Source organism: Oncorhynchus mykiss, chromosome 5, assembly GCF_057628025.1.
Source record: "Oncorhynchus mykiss isolate SJ-2025 chromosome 5, ASM5762802v1, whole genome shotgun sequence".
In the NCBI taxonomy this organism is placed as follows: domain Eukaryota; kingdom Metazoa; phylum Chordata; class Actinopteri; order Salmoniformes; family Salmonidae; genus Oncorhynchus; species Oncorhynchus mykiss.
In genome coordinates this window covers 71,515,001-71,534,452 of record NC_143026.1, presented here as the reverse complement: position 1 = coordinate 71,534,452, position 19,452 = coordinate 71,515,001, and the positions used below count along the sequence as shown (strand labels likewise).

The 19,452-nt window shown below is 41.2% G+C and overlaps 2 protein-coding genes across 2 annotated transcripts in view; both read left to right on the top strand.

Annotated features, from left to right (window-relative positions):
• The first annotated feature begins 1,903 nt into the window (after positions 1–1,903).
• On the top strand, positions 1,904–8,008 carry LOC149983566 (uncharacterized). The gene is made up of 4 exons (XM_090236699.1): positions 1,904–5,794; positions 6,362–6,587; positions 6,836–7,025; positions 7,982–8,008. The coding sequence occupies exons 1-4, from the start codon at positions 5,710–5,712 to the stop codon at positions 8,006–8,008; spliced, it is 528 nt and encodes a 175-aa protein (XP_090092825.1). The 5' UTR covers positions 1,904–5,709.
• Positions 8,009–8,034: 26 nt separating this feature from the next.
• Positions 8,035–19,452, top strand: part of LOC110524459 (spermatogenesis-associated protein 16) — a 15,839-nt gene continuing 4,421 nt past the window's right edge. Inside the window, exons 1-3 of the mRNA XM_090236698.1 lie at positions 8,035–8,243; positions 14,913–14,997; positions 17,289–17,439. Of these exons, the coding sequence (XP_090092824.1) occupies positions 8,035–8,243; positions 14,913–14,997; positions 17,289–17,439 (445 nt within the window). The remainder of the gene's footprint in view (positions 8,244–14,912; positions 14,998–17,288; positions 17,440–19,452) is intronic.

The window sequence follows — 19,452 nt, the reverse complement described above, 5'->3', positions numbered from 1 at the left end:
TGTTATTTTATAGTTTTGATGTTTTCACTATTATTCTACAATGTAGAAAATAGTAAAAATAAAGTAGGTGTGACAACTTTGGACTGGTACTGTATATATTTCCCTATAAAATCCTACAACTTCCAATAGTTTTTTTTCTCAGATTTAATGTTTATTTTTAGAAAGGACAGCGCTCTACAAGGGATTGGGGCCCATGTTGACTCCAATGCTTCCCACAGTTGTGTCAAGTTGGCTGGATGTCCTTTGGGTGGTGGACAATTCTTGATACACACAGGAAAGACCCAGCAGCGTTGCAGTTCTTGAAAACACTCAAACTGGTGCACTTGGCACCGAGTACCATACCTCGTTCAAAGGCATTTAAATGTTTTTTGTCTTGCCCTCAGAATGGCACACATTCACAATCCATGGCTCAATTGTTTATTCTTTAACCTGTGTCCTCCCCTTCATCTACACTGATTTGAAGTGGATTTAAATAGTGACATCATTAAGGGATCATAGCTTTCACCTGGTCAGTCTATGTAGTGGAAATGTGTTCCTAATGTTTTGTACACTCAGTGTATAGTGCAATGTCACCTAAAACAGTTTTCTTCCATTTTGAAATGATCCAGGTTTTTCCAACATGTTTCGCACATGTTCAGACTACCTTTTGAGATCATTAATATTTGGCAAAGTAGAATTTTTGTATTAATATTATAGGCATTATTTTAGAGGCAACATTTAGTCTGAATATGGATTAAATGACCTCAAGGGGCATGAAATGCAGTTTCACCAATTTGTTGCATAATATAGTGTGTTGTCAACAATGCAATATTTTATTCACCAATATAAGTATTTGCATAAAAAAAAAAATCATACTTTATAGTACCTTATTATTGACTTATGAACCGCGTGGTTGAGCACATTTTTTGCCTTTTTACATGTTAACTATTTATTTACAAATTCCTACTCTTCAAGGTCTCTACTAATTGTTATGGTGCCATATTTATCCCTCACCAACTGAGTTCCTTTCTTTTATCCCACATCTTTGATGACTATTTTTTTGTTTTCGTACAGCCCTCTGAGTGGGTAAAGTTAGTGCCACAACACTGAACTGCATGAACCCAAAAGGATACAAATTATGTAAATTGATGCAGGGGGGCTGGGGGAGTTGACCAATCAAGTTAAAGTGAATTTTAAAAAATGTCATGTCCACTTCTAAATCCACTGTCAAAACATACTCTACCAGCAAAATGTTTATCATTTAATTTGTTTATATCATTTTGCTTTACAGTAGTTATCTTGATGATGTGTCTTTTTAAGCCTAGCCTTAAGAGGACAAGGCTTGTAGAAAATGGCAAACACATCAGGAACAATAATTGCACAGAGTAATTTCACATTTCACATTAAACCTATCAGACCTTAATTCTTTTCCCTTCTTGCATCACAGTTCCTCGCTCCCATTGAACATTTCATTCTATGATTACCTCATAAATCTCCATAACTGATCTGCCATAAAAGTATATTTCTTTGTCTGAAACAGCCTCAGCCAAAATCACTCTAACTCAGCACAATGACAACAATATTTTCCCCTTTTAAGTGACCCAAAAGAACAACTCAGCAATATGTTGTTTTAATTTTGTTGTACAATGTAACCACCAGGCATCAAAGAAAGGCTGTTTTTGAGGCAAGTGCGTTTAAACAGATTCTCAGACAATGAAACTAAGGACTAAAGAACTGGTTGAATCTCTCTTCAATAACACTAGTCTCTTTTTATTTCTCTTTGTTCTTTCCCAGAGCCATCCAGCTAAACCCCATCTATTTCCGCCACCATCTGCGCCAGGCCATGGTGTATCGACTGCTGGGGAACCCATGTGCCGCGGCGAGGTAAGAGTTGGTGGTAAATGCTAGGGTGTGAGGAGGGGGTCCTCCACAGGAAATGAAGATAGATTAACTTTGGCTAAAGCCCCAAGTCATTTACAGAGGGAGGATGAACACATGTCCAGTCAGCGGGTTGTAACATCGGCTCGCCGACTGTTGGATCCGTCTTTTCCAGGAAAAATATGTTCATGGAGACACATAAATACTAACTGCTCACTGTAGTATGAGTAGTGGGTAGAGGACAATTAGACTCATAATTACATTCTCTTCTAACGCTGCCATAACCCAGATACTAGAAGCCATCACTTCCTACAGCTCCGGTGTTGTTAATGTGTCCACCAGTAGTTCCCTACATATGACGGTGCTTATTCTATATTGAATGAGGAGGGAATAAATCTCAAAGGGCTCCAGAGCCACAGCCGACCGTCTGCTATTTATTTTGTTAATGTCCCTTCCTGTTTCATCATTATCGAACCACATCATTGGAATGGACTGGAGCAGAGAGCAGGTTAAGTTTGGTTAATCTCTCTCGCTCTTTCCCCCCTCCATCCCTCTTTTGAATTGTCTGGGGGACCAATTAAATCAAAATTTAGCGACCTGCCTACTAATACAAAAATAAAACGGCCTTATGTATTTAGCAGTTTTCCGTGTGCATTAGGGCTTTGATAAACAGTCAATGGGAAGGTCAGTTGCCTTTTCTTGGGTCTCTGTGTTGGGGTTCTGGCATTGGGCCTGAACTGAATGGCTACAGTACAGTTGTCAGGGATCCAGGGAGGAGAGGGAGAGGAGGACACAGGCAGTGGACAGTGCTCTGTCTCTCCTCCGGACACGTCTCAGACTCCTGTCCATTCCCCTCAGGTCAGCCAATGCTGACACTGCTCTGTCCTGGACACTCCAAAACAGAAAATCAGCATCTTTGCCTAGGCTCAAATCATCGTAGATTAGTGAACTGAGGGATGCACCTTGTCAAGGCATTGCATATGCGGTTTCTGTTATGACATTTTACATTTGAGTCATTTAGCAGACACTCTTATTCCAGAGCAACTTAGAGGAGCAATTAGGGTTAAGTGCCTTGCTCAAGGGCACATTGACAGATGTTTCACCTAGTCGGCTTGGGATTTGAATCACCAACCTTTCGCTTAATGGTCCAACGCTCTTAACCGCTTGGCTACCTATGAGAAAAGCAGCCATAATCTTGGCCTGCTGAAAATAACTGATTAAATGTGTCTTCTGGATGGCACATTGGTGAAGATTGCTTGTGTGTACCTCTCTGGGTACAGTAGGTGTATGAGCTACAATGGAATCTTTGTCATACAATAGACTAAAACCTTTTTTGTTTTGGAATTTCAAGAGATTTTGTGCTTAGCCTTGCTTATAAGGCACTCCATTTTCTTGGAAATTATATAAAGCCATATCAAAGCTAATTACATGGATAAGTGAATGCATTCCTTAAGCCGTTTCAGGTGGGCAGATAATTAACGAACATCAATCTCATTTAATATTCATTTAATGGTTCTGTTCTTTTATATGCCAATGGTAGTGAGAATGTGATGGATTCTCCCCTTTGTTCCATGAAGAAATCCTGCTAGTAGAAGGATCTCACCGTGCCTCCACTGAATTGTGCTTTGCAATTTTCCTGACATTTGGTGCACTTTCCATCATTGGACAGTCATCTGCAGACAATTACATTACAGGTTGCCACCTTGAAGATTGAATAGGAATGTTTATTTGACCACTCGTATGCTATAACATGTCTCTCCTGTAGAGGGTTTCTTCCCAGGAAAAAGGCTCTGTGAAGAATGGGATTTTAGACAAAGGAATTTGTCCATTTAAGCAATTAAGGGTCATGGTTTCCTCTCTCTAGTGTCAAACTGCGTTGGCACAGAAATGTAATGAATAGAGTGGCTCTGAATTATTGAATACCCATACAATGCTGCTGTGATCCTAATAGCCTTTTTTTTTGGCAAATATGTTTTACATGTTGTAGGAACATTTATCACTTGACAAATGTGGCCGTTATGTGCATTAGTGATCCGCAGGTTGACTCATAACTTGCAGTCCCCACAGTTATATCCGCGGTGTGGGCGGGTTAAGGGTCATGGAATATTGTGTGGATGAAGGGCGGGGTAGGTGGCGGTCGGGTTGAAACAATACATTTTTAAAAATCTATAAATGTTTTTCTTTCATTATTTTTTGTCTAACTGGCATTAGTACATAAGTCTAAGCTTCAGGGCCTAACTTTACACGCGCCAGATAGCATACACGCCAATCGGGCAGCAAAAGTTAAGGTCTATCCACTGAGGCAAAAAGGACAATGTCTGTGTTTTAATTCGAAAAGCGAAAGCTGTGAAATGGAGAGTTAAAAATAAAGAGAAGAGAGGGCCAGAAAAGTCATGTTTGGGAAAGATTTGATGAAATGGTAAAAGAGGATGATAGCAGTGCCTATGTTATGTGAATGATGATTGTGCGGCGCTATAGAAATTTGACAGTCACAAGATGGGGACTTCAAAAAAGCCTATGGCACAGAAGGGAACTGTAGCCTACTGTTCAGATGGGTACAATGGAAACTGAAATATGGACACTGACTGTAGGTCTATAACTTCTCACATAGTCTTAATATGAACTCCTGTAGAATTAAGCATTTCTTGCAGTAAAATGGTACTGACTCAGGAGTCGAGAAATATGATTTCTTCGTTTCAGCATCTTGAGAGGTGCTATCTTTATAAGCATCATAAAACATGTGTCCAAGCCGAACTGAAATCTTATCAGAAACATGTTGGGGGGTTATTTTCACAGCTTTCTATTTTCTCACAACTGGTCAAACTGATGTTATTTAGACATTTCCCCCCCCCCCCAATAATATTTTTTTTCCCAAGGTCCCTAAACGTCTTTGCTCTGTGAAAGAAGCAGAGAAGGCAGAGGAACTTTACCGACGTCAACTAGATTGAAGCATTCTTTCTCTCATTTAGGACATATTCTAGTGAGCAAGGGTTTATTTAGTCTTCTAGGGAAACATACAAAGACAGGAGAGAAGGTGCATGTATTTAATTATAGACTAACAAATAGCCTACCAAAATTCCATAATTATAAGCAGAAAAATATCTAAATTAGGCTAAATAAATCCTGCACCCCCTGTGAAATCGTTCCGTCCTCTCTGACTGTAGCCTACAGATAATTTTCTATATTTGCAGGTTAGGGTCGGGCATTTTCACTTTAGTACAGTAGGACAGTTGTAGATGGATTATTAGCAATTGCGTGCGGGTGAACAAACAGGTGACCAGCGCACCGCTAATGTGCATTCCATTTATAAAGAACTACTTCACTGTAATCAGATGGCTAATATTAATACTATGCATGCCGGCAGTGGCGGATTTAGGTATGGGCGACATGGGCATTTGCCCATTTGCCCAAATGGTGACATTTGCGTAATTTGGTTTTCTATCACTCATTTGCACGTCACTTCAGTGATATCATGTCACCATGTGGGACTGTGGGTCAATTAACCTTGTCAGAGTGGGCACCCTGATTGTAGTTTGTGAGCTAGGCAGGCTACTGCCTGGGAAGGTCTCCCATTCAGAAGTACGAGCTGGGGAGGGGGGTGGGGGTAGGTTGACCTCAGGTCTCCCCACTGGAAGCCCGAGGTTGTGGGAGCGGGGGAATCTATCAAATAGCTCACCTCTAACTTTGTACAGTACTAATGCAATTAGTAAAATCAGTCACACTATGAAATGGTTAAGAATAATATAAAACCGGTCTGCACACCACCAAGGTGAATTGGTTTAGTCTTGACTCTTGGTTGACAGTGTTGGGGGATGGGTAATGTATTGATGCTCGAGTGCCAAATCAACACAAATGGATAAGAAAATGTCTAAGCCATCAGGTGCCCAGTTTAGGAAAAAGAGGAAAGAAGAAGAGGAGAAATGCGCAAAAGATAAAGGTATGCAGCTATGTCATCTCTTTATGAGTATAATATTATGCATGTCATGAAATAGGCTAACAAATAATAGTGTTATACTAGCCTATGTTGCTATGTTGCTTGCTATGCTATTACACATAGGGCGACAATATTCCGTTTTCTGTCCAACTAGCTTACATAGTATTAGATATAATTTCACACAGTTTCATCATGATAATGTGTGTAGCCTGCAGCAAAATGATTACAACCTGAATAGCACATTATTGATTTGGTTAACTTTCATTGAGGTGACATCATAAATGTTTTCTGTGATTGTGTGACTATGTCCTGAGCTCAGTAAGGGGAATTTCCAATGCTGTAGGCTTACTTAGAAGACGTCTATATCATGCTGATATTTTGTATATTTTGTGATATATTGAGTCTTTTGGGGTGTCTTATGCCTAGTATTAGCCAATGAGGTTGGTTGTATGGTTCATGTGGTTCCTATTCTGAAAGTTTTATAAATTGTGCATAATGACATATATTTAAATGTGCAACAAATGTATTTAGGGTGTCAGACTCATATACTGTATTTCAATGTAAATTCAGGGGCACTTCTGAAATATTTTGGAGCACCCTCTGGCACTGGCCAGGATGAGGAGCCATCTACCTCCTCAGCCACACAGGCCTCTTCAGAAATGATCTCGGAGCCTCAGAATGAGGAGCCATCCACCTCCTCAGCCACACAGGTGTTTTCCCAAATGTTGTCTGAGCCTGAGGATGAAGACCCATTTGCTTCCACTTCTCCCCAGCAGGATTCTTCAGGTGTGTTTGTGCACGAGCACGTGTGTGTGTGTGTGCATGTGTGTGTGTGTGTGTGAGTACACACGCATGTGTTTGTGTACATCCCTGCATAACATAAACAAAATAAATACTTTCCCTTTTGCAAAGTTTTAAGTTTCCATATTGTAGGTAATGATGATTTTATTATTACTGGGTATGTATGTGGGATGTTCCACCACTATAAAACTATAAATGCTGTGAATAATGTGTGTAAACTAATGTCCATGTGCTCACCATTAGAAATGCATTCCCACCAAATCCTGCTGCTGAGGATGAACCACTGTCTACAGACTGGCCTTCAGTTCTGACTGACAGAATTCGGACACGACTAGTTTGCAGAGGACCAAGTGAGGTACCACCTAACTCTGTTTTCCCAAGGAATGAGAGTGATGGAAGAAGTTGCCACCACCAGTATTTCAGGAAGACCTTGGTGAGTGGTGAAACAATCCCTAGAAGTTGGTTGGTGTATTCCCAAAGAAACAACAGCCTCTTCTGCTACAAACTCTTTTCTAAGAAGAAATGTAATTTAGCAAACTCAGGTCTGACAAACTGGAAACATGCAAGTTCGTTGCAGACTTCACACAACAGCAGTTCAGAACACCAAAACTGCATGAAAACATGGAAAGAACTGGCAAAGAGGATCAAAAAAGGGGAAACAATTGATAAACATGAGATGGTACTTATGGAGGATGAGAGGATAAGATGGAGAGAGGTGTTCACACGTCTGACTGCTATTGTGCAGTCTGACAATTAGAGATCTGGCACTAAGGGGACACACAGAAACACTGTACTCTCCATCAAATGGACATTTCCTCAAAGAGGTTGAACTGATGGCACAATTTGATCCAGTCATGAAAGAGCACTTTAGCCGTGTCCAAAAATGGACCTTGAGTCACACCACCAGCTACCTTGGCCACCAAATACAGAATGAACTCATTGATTTGTTGAGCAGCAAGGTAATTTCAATAATGGTGAGTGACATCAAGCTGGCAAAATGATTCTCTATAATTCTAGATTCCAACTCAATTGTCATCCACACTGAACAGTTGTCAGGAGGAGGAGTCCCTCATAAAGGAACATTTTATGGGGGTTTTGGAGGCAGAGGAGCCAACATTTGATCCCATGATTCTCAAAAGATTAGCGTAGCTAAACATTACTTTTGAGGACTGCAGGGGACATAAGACTGCAGGTCTTATGATAATGGGGCCAACATGAGAGGCAAAAACAAAGGTGTCCAATCCAGACTCCTGGAAATGAATCCAAGAGCTCTATTTATACCATGTGGGGCTCACACATTGAACCTGATTGTGGCTGATGCTGCTAAAAGTTCTGTTGATGCCACAGGTTACTTTGGCATCTTACACAAACTGTACACCTTGTTCTCAGCCTCCACACAGTGATGGGCCATCCTGAAAAAACATGTGGACATCACTTTGAAGATGTGGACTGAGACAAGGTGGGAGAGTGTCGAGCCACTGAGGTATCAGGCAGCAGCAGTGAGAGAGGCACTGAGGTATCAGGCAGCAGCCGTGAGAGAGGCACTGATTGAGGTGAGGGATCAAACCAAAGACCCTGTGATAAAGATTGAGGCCCAGTCCTTCTCAGAGGAGGTGGGATCATACCACTTCAGCATCTGTACAGTGGTGTGGTATGACATCTTGAGCCAGATCCAACATGTGAGCAAGCTGATGCAGTCTCCCAGATTGCATGTGGATGTTGCAGTCAGTCTTCTCAGAAAGACAGAGAGAGGTCTCAGCAACTACAGGGCAACAGGCTTTATGACTACACAAATGTCAGCCAATTATATTTGCGAGGGAATGAATGTAGAGGCTGTTCTACAGCAAAAAAAGGCTGAGGTCCACAAAGCAGAACTTTTCATACAAATCATTTGATGAGCTTTTGATTGATGCCTGATGAAGCTGGAGGTGACATTTTTCAGTGTCGTTGTTGATGTTGCAACCTCAGCCCTCCAGGAAAGATTTTCCACATTGGAAAATGTAGGAGACAAGTTTGAGTGCTATCAACCTTTCAAAGTCTCTCAAATAAGGAGCTGACAGAACAACGTGAGGCCCTTAGTATGACATTGCACTATATAAAAAACACTCAGACTTGGATGGCAGAGAGCTTGTGCAGGAACTGAAGAACTTGCCTGACTTGCCATTAAAGACCATGACCCTGCAGATAGCAATACTGGGTGATTTTAAAAACCATAGTTAATCAATCAATAATAAAATAATTATTTTAGTAAAAAAATATATTTTTAATTTACAATCTGTAGAAGTTATGAGAATAGAAAGGTTCAATACTTTTGTGAAGCATCACTGCACAGTTGAAAAATATATGGCAAATAGAAATCCAAAATGGGTGATGTTGAGAGATAGATGGGAAGGGTTGAATGGAGCTGAAGGGTGGGACTAATAACAAGATAAACAATGTAAAACATACAGGGTCTGTAGAATGTATATAGGTTCAGAGCTTTTGTGAAATATCACAGTTACAAATATAAATCAAACTTGATGGACATCAGAAACAAAGGAAGGACTAAAAACAAACAAAATATAACTATTGTAAAATAGATTGTGTCTGTAAAATGTGTATAAGATATATAAACTGAAGGTAGATGCCTAAGTGTTTATTGGTTTGCCTCCAATTTGGGGAAGGGTGGTAGTGTTTGCAGGGAATAATAAATGCATATTCTAAAAAAATATATGTATGTCTATATAGGTATGTGTATGTATATATGTGTTTATGTATGCATGCGTGTATATGGGGGATTGAAAATGATGCAGACAATTACATTGATGGAAGCAACATTCTTTCCACAATATTAAGCTGATCCACCCCTTAAAGGGGGGAAAAAAATCCCTTCTTTTGGATAGGGGGCAGTATTTTCACGTCCGGATGAAAAGTGTGCCCAAAGTAAACTTCCTGTCCCTCAGGCCCAGAAGCTAGGATATGCCTATAATTGGTAGATTTAGATAGAAAACACTCTAAAACTGTTAAAATAATGTCTGTGAGTATAACAGAACTGATATGGCAGGCTAAACCCCGAGGACAAACCATCCCAAAAAATAATAATTTCACCTTACCACTGTTTTTAATGGCTAGTATAATTATAAGCCCAAGTCCTCCCAAATTGCAGTTCCAATGGCTTCCACTAGATGTCAACAGTCTTTAGAAAGGGTTTTTGGAAAAATGACCCAGAAATTTTAGTTTTTCTAGGTGGCTCCCATTTTGGCTGTAGTGTTTCCAAGCGTGTGGAGGAAAGCGCGTTCTTTCTTATGTATCTCCGGTAATGAACACACTATTCTCCATCTTAAATTGTATCATTTATTTGCGTATTAGGATACCTAAGGTTTGATTCTAAACGTTGTTTGACTTGTTTGGAAAAGTTTATTAGTAACGTTTGGGATTCATTTTGTATGCATTTTGATGGAGGGAAACTGAGTGGATTATTGACTGAAGCGCGCCAGCTAAACTGAGTTTTTATGGATATAAAGAAGGGCATTATCGAAAAAAAGGACAACAGAAGAAGATCTTCAAAGGTAAGGCATATATTATATCGCTATTTCTGACGTTCGTGTCGCAACTCCCTGGTTAAATGATTTGTTATGCATTCGTGTGCTGGGCGCTGTCCTCAGATAATCGCATGGTTTGCTTTTCCTGTAAAGCCTTTTTGAAATCGGACACAGCGGCTGGATTAACAACAAGTTAAGCTTTATTTTGATGTATTGCACTTGTGATTTCATGAAAGTTTAATATTTATAGTAATTTAATTTGAATTTGGCCCTCTGCCATTCCATCGGATGTTGTCGAGGTGTCCCGCTAGCGGCACGCCTTTCCTAAACATTAAACGAAAAAAAAAAAAAAAGACCAGGACCCTGCTTGAGCTGCTGATATTTATACACAAAAGGGAGCTCTCAGAAATGTATCCACATTTATTAACTGCTCTCAGAATTGGTCTTACTCTTCCAGTGACCGTAGCTGAAGCAGAGAGGAGCTTTTCAAAGCTGAAGCTCATCAAATCCTACCTGAGGTCCACCATGCCACAGGAATGCCTTAGTGGCCTTGCTGTCATCAGTATTAACCATGCAATTGCTGGGCAGATTTCTTATGATGATGTAATTGATTACTTTGAATCAAGGAAGGCAAGAAAGGTCAGGGTTTAGATGGCAGTTGTGCAATTTAGTTTGTGTGTTTCTTGTTTGAAGTGCAATAGTGTAATAATCAGGTTCTCTTCTTTATAAGTGTTATTCTATTTGTGTATTTGTGTGATATAGGATTTGTGCAATTTAGTTTTTTGTGTGTTTTTTGTTAGCAATGGGGTAATCGTGTAATAATTAGATTTTCTGTATTTGTATTTATATACTACAATTTGTTTCTATTTGTCTTTGTTACTTTTTGATATTTATGAGTCTTATTTTGTATATATTTTTATATTTATATAGTTTTAAATGTTGTCTGAATAAAAATGACAGTTAGTGCAGAATGGTGCTTGTTGTTGGCTGTGGGGTAGCTGAAGGTGGGGTTCTCCCAGGGAGCCATACAAGCTAGAACCGCCACTGCATGCCAGTCTCGCTTGGCTTAGAGTTGAGGAAAGACTGACTGCTTCACTTCTTTTTTTTATAAGAAACATGTTGGAAATTGCAAGTTGTTTGCACTTACACAAAGCACTGACCCCACGAGACACCAGTTTTTTTTAGTCCCCAGGTCCAGAACAAATTCAAGGAAATGTACAGTATTATACAGAGCCATGAGTGAATGTGCAAGTGAACAGCAAACCTGTTTTTTTTTTTAAACATATAAAGCAACCCCTCACGGCACCACACCTCTCCCCCGTGGGAGCTACTTGTTGTATGTACTGACATGTATGTGTAACTGAAAGATGCACACGCGCTCACAGACTACATTTTAATATTTGTAAATGTATGTAAAGTCTTTTGTCTGTAATGTATTTTTTGTTATCTGTCAGAGCCCACTAAGACTAGCTGTCTCCATTGGCTAATGGGGATCCTAATGAATCAAATGTATATCAATAGACACATGTATGCCATGATTATGGGAACTAGAGGAGGTAGGCTACTGAGTGCCTGGTGAATGGAGAGAAAAATATCCTGTACACACCACTAACTCATTTTCTTATACAATTCACTTTTGTCTTCCATTATGCATACATCTGATTAGCCAAGCCCAGACCTCGGATTTGTGTGAGAAAAGAGCTGTTGAATGCCAAACCTTTTGCACTCGGGAGCCAAGAGTATGTAGAATGCTGACACCCGTAGAAAACAACGCCATTCTCTACAGCTGCATGTGCTGCTAATGGAGCAGCTGTGGCGTGTTGGGTTGGGCTGTTATTTTCGGCAGCTTTGAAAGACCATTCTTACAATGGTGTGTCACCTGAGTATCAGAACATATCTATGTTGTGGTACAGTACAGCTACCTGGGCTGAGCTGCTGTGTGAAGGGAGTTGGTGGTGATGATGAATTGACCATCCCCTAGTAGTCCACTGTGCTGTGGGGCTGCTGTGGCCTTCCTCTTACCTTCCCCATCACTTCGGTTTGTTTTTTTCTTCCTTAGCCTTTAATGGTGTCACATTGTGAAGTCTCTACACAAGCTGCCTCTATTGGCCATTTTTTCAGGCTAGCCGTCACAAACGGCCCCATGCTGTCAGACTGGTCATTATCTTGATATGAGGGGTCAGGCCGGTCCCAAATGTTTTTTTCTGTCTTGAGATTGTTGTTTTTAGGTTGTCATGCTGTCCTTTGACAAATCTCTTATTGTTCGTCCATACCCCCCATGTGGCCAGAGTAAGAGCACTAACAGGAACTTTTCAAATGAACCCAAATCCCAGTCTGCCTGTTGAATTTAACTCTGTCAAATTGACTGCCAGCATCGACATAAAGGAGATATCAAGAGGACGAGGAGGCAGGAGGCTAGTCTCATAGGGCGGTCACAGTGCAACCGGAAAGGTTTCCAATTCCAAGTGTTTTGAAGATGTTTTTAAAAGGCTTTTGATAGCTACATCTACTTTCCGTGACATCACTCAATAGACAGGGCCTCTCATGTAAGGGAGCTATTGATCTAATCATCCCTGTTACCTTGGACCCTCAGAAAAGGGGATTAAGGGGTCAATTGACATTATTGGCAAACCTGTTTTTATAGCTCTCTCTGTTACAAGAGTGGCATGACAGGATTTTAAATGGGTGTTTGCTTTCACTCTGTAACAAAGAGAATATATTTTAAACTGAGATGACTGAGAACTATGGCACTCTGCTTCCAAACAATAGCTGTTTCTATATGCAGCTTCATGCTATATGTAAACTATGCCAGCAATTAGCATTCCATTGAATGCTTCATGAGGGGGAAATCCAAGATGCAGGCTTCTCGCAATCTTGGCTTTATTGTAGAGATCGCATAGAGTTAGCACTCTGATGTACATTGAAAGCTACCAATGCATTTGACCATTTAATTGTTGTGGGAATGCTAAGACTCTAGGGCTTACTAGATGGACTTCACGCCCATTAACCAGGCATGAGTCCTAACCTCCGCTGTAGTCAATAGAGGCTGGTCCAACAATGGGAAATCAGTTGCTTCACTCTTTGGGGAGTGCAATTGGGTTTTCCTTTCTCAAACACACCAGTGCTCTCATGAGGTTCATTGATTGTGGCTGTGATGATGACTTCAACCATGCCTGGCCTCTCTCTCTCTGGCAATCCAGGCCCACTGGCCCATCCATCCATCCCTTAGAGCTGAGCCATCATCATCAATGTCAGATGAACCAATCATGACCAATTACTGGGATTATCTTTCAGTGATCACAGCACATCTGGCAGCCATCAGCCACTGTATAGATTGTTGGAAGCAGGGGAGACAGCAACCTGGCAGGCCAAGGCATGATCCTAGCTGCTAGAGACCTGGCCAGTGCCAACAGGGTTGAACTGCAACTAGGGGAAAGGGGCATACCTAGTCAAAAACTGAATGCAATCAACCGAAATGTGTCTTCCGCATTTAACCCAAACCCTCTGAATTAGAGAGGTGCGGGGGGCTGCCTTAATCGGCGCCCAGGGAGCAATTGTTGTCGGAGGTGGACTGCCTTGCTCAAGGGCAGAACGGTAGATTTTTCCACCTTGCCGGTTCAGGGATTCGAATCAGCAACCTTTCGGTTACCGCCCCTAGAATATTATTATTATCATCATCGCCACTCAGCCTCTTTCTTCCAGCCCTTGTCCCAACAAGTACCAACGCTTAAGATAATTTATTGGTAGCTTCTTCTCTGGTGGGGAGCCAAACATCAGCCAAAAAGAGAATAAATCTTTGATGTAAAATCAGAGAGTTGCTTCATCAATTTGACAAATGTGATGTGTTCTTCTGGCGGCTTGTGTCACTTTCTACCAAAGCACTGAAAATGATTTTACAGTTATGTTACCACAGTGTCTTAAGAATAAAAACTCAAATCCAATGTGCCTCCACGAGTATAGAGGTAGTGTAGTAGAGACAGACAGGAGTGTGACTGCATGGTGGGATGATTTTAAGGGTCTTTCACAGATGATTGGTGAACATGTTTGTGGAGGATTTATGCATTATCAGATGTGACATCTGTAAGGCGACACAGTGTGCCATATACAGAGCCCCCAGCCATGGACGGGCATTGGCTATAAATGGGGCATGCTAAAGTAACCCAAAGGTACTCTTTGCAAAACAAACAATACCTGACCTTGTGATCGTTTACGCTATGCAGTTACTCATTTGTGCAAGATCCACTTACAGGCATAGTGCTCCCAAGACTAAACGTGGTAGAATGCTTTTTCAGTCCCTTATGTTTTTTTTGTATCATGTCATGTGCAATTCATTCCTCTTTTTTTTTGTTGGCAACCTGGTTATTCTGAGAACATGGGACAAATACACAAAAATGACATAAAGGTTTTTGAATGGCAGGATGCCAGGCAATAATTTTCCCTTGACATATAGTTATCCTTACATCGCAGGGACACCAGAAACACTGAAACTGGGTCTTATGTCTGCTATTTTGGTTGACTTTTTGATATTGCTGCAGATGGTTCTTTTGATAATGTTATCAGTGCTATGCTGTTCCATTTTAGAAGAATGAAAACCTCTCTGTTTTGTATGTGCTCTGCTTGACTCTGCTGTGCTTTGCTCTCCTGTGCCATGCTGTGCTATGCTAGACTATTGTGTATGCAGTTTTCACCTAGCTATTGAATGTGTGTGCTGTCTCTCTTGTGCCTCTCTCCCCACAGAGTGTAACATCCTGATTGAAATTTGTCTGATAGTTTTTGTGTGTCTCTGTCCTTGTCATTAGGAGTGCCATGATTGCTGACTGGGTGTACTGGCTGTCCGGGGGCTCAGATGAACACATAAGCAAGCTCATCAAACTGTATTGGCAGGTGAGAACAGATGGCCCCAGAGCAGAGACGAGGGGCCCACCGCCCAATCAAAAGCTCAATGAATGATTATTACTTAAAAGACTGCCGACTGAGGTAGCTCTTTGCATATCAATCAGGCAGAACGCTGCATAGCAGTAAACGGTTTATAATGAACCAGAGCACAGCGGGGTGGCACCAAGTGAACCTAACCTCAACACTGGCAAGCAAAGGTCATCCAATGAATCAGCCTCTAGACTACTGTATGGTTACACAAACATTGTCCTCTCTCTAATCTAACCTTAATGACCTCAACCACTACTATCACACAATTTACAGAATTGACAGAATACATGTAATGTGTTTGCTATGTTTTCCCATCTTTACTTGTCTTGCATATATCTAGCATTGTAACCATGTAGTACTGAATATAAACCCCAAGCTTTGTACATGAGTTTCCATAAGATGTTGGAGGTTGGCGAAGGAACACATGCAAACATAGAGGGAATTACACTCGCTGAAGTTGCTTTTCTGCACTTCAAGTTTAGCAGAGGAAAGGTGAAGAGTTTTTTTTTTTAATTCAGAGGGCAAAATGAATGCTTTTGCCCTTGAAAGTGGGTTTGTACGGATCTGCATTCGCTTGAAATCGAGCCTTGATTTGCATTTGCTTGAAGTGAGATGAGTGCGGGATAGATTTTAGTATTCAGTACATCAAGCACCTTCCGTTTTATTCATTTCTGTCCCATGTGAATTTCAATACGTCTGTGTGTGTTTATCCTGACGGCCCTTAAACTAGCTCCCAACATCACACACAGCCTTCTACCCACTGTGGGTTTCAAGTCCCTCAGTGAGGGCCACAGATTTAGAACCACACTACTTCTACTTTGAATGTTTCCTTTGTCAAATAAGCAGGGGAGAAACTTCGGACTGGTATTGACGTCAAGGAGGCATTTTGTTTTTCTATCGCATGGCCTTTTTATGGATCATCTTTACAGCTAACTCATTCCATATTTTATTGCAATACTTTCTCACTAAACATGCACATGGAAATGAATGTTAATAGAAAATATCTTAGAGCCCATTTGTTTCATTGTGATATATTTTCTTGCCTGCTGACAAATGGCTCAGAAATTCTCCATCAAAACAGAACACCCCCAAATAATTGAATCAATGGGCGAAAACACAACATTATCTCCCTAAGTACTGTAGGGAGATAATGTTGTGTTTCTCTGGGTGGTCAGACTATTGAAGCCTCAGCTCTTTCTCCTTAACTTATCAATAGAGGTGATTTAATAAGGTAGCTAGCTAGTGATCTGAAGCTCAAAACGAACTCATTGACATAGTACTGTAATCTGTTTATTCTAATGTCATCTGAAATAATAAGTAGATGGAAAGCTGAATTGTCTGGTCGGGTAATATTTCCCTTTAGCTTCAGACAAATGTAAAAGGTTATGGTAAAACCAAAGCCATGTTAATCCCCAATCCATAATCTGTTCCCTCTCATTCAGAGTGGATTTAAAGGGAGAATAGATTAGTCCAGGAAAACCGTTAGTTTCCCAGTTGCAATGTTTTATTCATCCCAACAACCCAACGGAAAGCATAGCAATGTTTAAAATTCTTAGACATTTTCTTGTTTACAATACATTTTTTTCCCCAGTCCATCAAAGCACAGAAAACAGTAAGAACAAATGTAACCTTCAATGGCCAAATCAGCAGATCTACTGTAGCAGCTCTTGTAGCAGCCTGAACAATTCAATCAGCTCTGCATTTAGTAACTTTCATCATTTTAGGAGTGTCTACCTCTGAGTAAGGCCAGTAGCGTACCATCCTGTGTCCCACTGCTGGCTTGCTTCTGAAGTTAATCAGGGTTGGTCCTGGTTGGTCCCTGGATGGGAGACCAGATGCTGCTGGAAGTGGTGTTGGAGGGCCAGTAGGAGGTACTCTTTCCTCTGGTCTAAAAAAATACCCCAATGTGATTGGGGACATTGCTCTGTGTAGGGTGCCGTCTTTTGGATGGGACGTTAAAGATCACATGGCACTTATCGTAAGAGTAGGGGTGTTAACCCTGGTGTCCTGGCTAAATTCCCAATCTAGTCCTCATACCATCACGGTCACCTAATCATCCCCAGCTTACAATTGGCTCATTCATCTCCTCTCCCCTGTAACTATTCCTCAGGTTGTTGCTATAAATGAGAATGTGTTGTCAGTCAATTTACCTTGTAAAATAAGGGTAAAATCAAAAAAAATCAAAAAGGAAATTAGATAATGGTCTTCTCTTACTCTCTTCCCTGCCTCTCACGACTCCACAATCCCAGGCTCTGTTGGACGAGGCGATCATCATGGAGGATGGTTTCTCTGTCATGTACACCCCGTGCTCTGCTGGGGACTCCGTGGGGGATTGCATCGCCAAGGCTGAGGAGACCTTCAGGAAACAGAACCCTGCCTTCACAGACTACCTGTTCACAGGTATGGAATATAGACCAGGGGGAATGGGAGCGAGGAATAGACTCATCTCTATGAGATTCATCCTTTAGAAATGATAGAGCTCCCTCCAGTAGAAGGAGTGAGTGAGATGAACTTGGTTCTCCCCCACATCTTCCTCTCAGCAGGAGGCTGTACTGTAGCCTGTTCTACTCACTGTCAGCCTGCATCTCAAACTAGCAGGGGTCAAACACACACACTGCCAGTGCCTCAATTAGCCTGCCCTGCCTCATCTTTCCACCATGCCCTCCTATCGAAACAAATGCATATCTACAGATCCCTGTCTAGATCAAATAAGCTGCCCTCTACCGTGTTGTAGCCACATTAGCTGGTTACCCCCCCATGTAAGTGTGTTCCAATTTGAGAAGTGCTGTTCCATTAACTCTTAAAGATGCAGTACGTGATCTTAAGCACTTACAAATTTGTAACATATTGTACGAATTGGAATTCGTTAACGTATTATACGTATTGCAAAAAAAACATTTATATATTTTTTTTCAAATGCAGGACATAACATATTTGAAATGGATGACATAGTACACAATTGTGCAACATTTTCAGGGAGCACTACTTCCAAAACTACAGGCTGAAATAATACAAAACCTCTGGAGACTCACTTTAATTACCCTCTACACTGAGACATGGGCTCTGAATGGTGCATGTGTCCGCAGACAGGTTCGATTTCTCAAACTGCCATGGGGTGAGGCATGAGCTGTAGTGTCCAGGAAGGTCATCAGCAGGAATGGTTGGAAGAGAGGAGGAGAGGAGAGGGGAAGGAGGAGGGAAGGGAAGGGTAGTACCCAGAGACAGTGGACGAAAAGGGCTGAGGATCTCTGAAGGCCTTGACTAAAGTTGTGCTCAGTTCTTTGCTTCCACCCAGCCAGGATAACAAGCCAGACCTGTAACCCCCGGTGACACAGGTTAGTGGTCAGAGAGGAGAGGGGAGTGCTCTCTGGACCAGCCTCATCAATAACACCACCACACAGGGGAGGGAGAGATATACACAGACACACACACACACACACACACCGAGAGAGGAAAGAGGAACATTCACTTGAGTTGCTCCAAAAGTCTAGGCTACAGTATTACTATTATAAGACTCAGTGAGTCTTGCTGAAGGGTATTGCTTTTTTGTATTGTATATTCATAGACACAGCAGGGAATTCATCATCCATCCATCACCACTTTGAGGGTGAGTGTCTGTCTGGGGTGAATCCTTTTAAGGCTAATAGCATTAATGTAACTTTGACCCAAGGGTCAGCAATGCCTTGAAAACAACCCAAATGAGTGACCTGGTTTGGGAGCAAAGCATCCATTGTGGGGGACACTGGTAATACAGTAGGCTATCCAATTCCAATGGCACCCAACTCCCTATGTAGGGTCCCTATTCCCTATGAACTGTCATCAAAAGTATTACACTAAATAGGGAATAGATTGCCATTTGGGATGCAGCCTAGTTGTAATCCAATCATTGGAATTCTATGGAGAACACATCATCCCCTGCTGTGGCTTCTGTCAACTTTGCCTTGGGGGATGAAAAAGGCAATTTCCCCATTTTTACGTATTTATGGTACACTATGCATACAGGCAGTAACATATGAAAGGGCTGACATTTGTGTGTGGTTTTGAATTTAATATTTACGGGTGAATTGGCCTGTAGAACATTACAAGACTTAAAGACACTACTTGTATGTCAGAGCATTGTGAGAATAGCAATCAACAGACTCAAGAAGAATCAGCATACCCAAGTCTGTCTCTCACACATACTGTGCATTATATTGGTCATATACTAAAAAGACTGATTGGATTCTATTGATTTGAGAGAAATGAGCTGTTCGCTAAATATGGTGCAACACACCACTTCTCACTTCTGAGATGTACTGTATGCCTTTGATGTACACTGTCATTGATGAAATTAACCTAATAAATAAATAGAGTAAGATTTACCTTGAATGTATTCATGTTAATTACGCAGCCCTCCTGTTCCTCTCTGCCTGT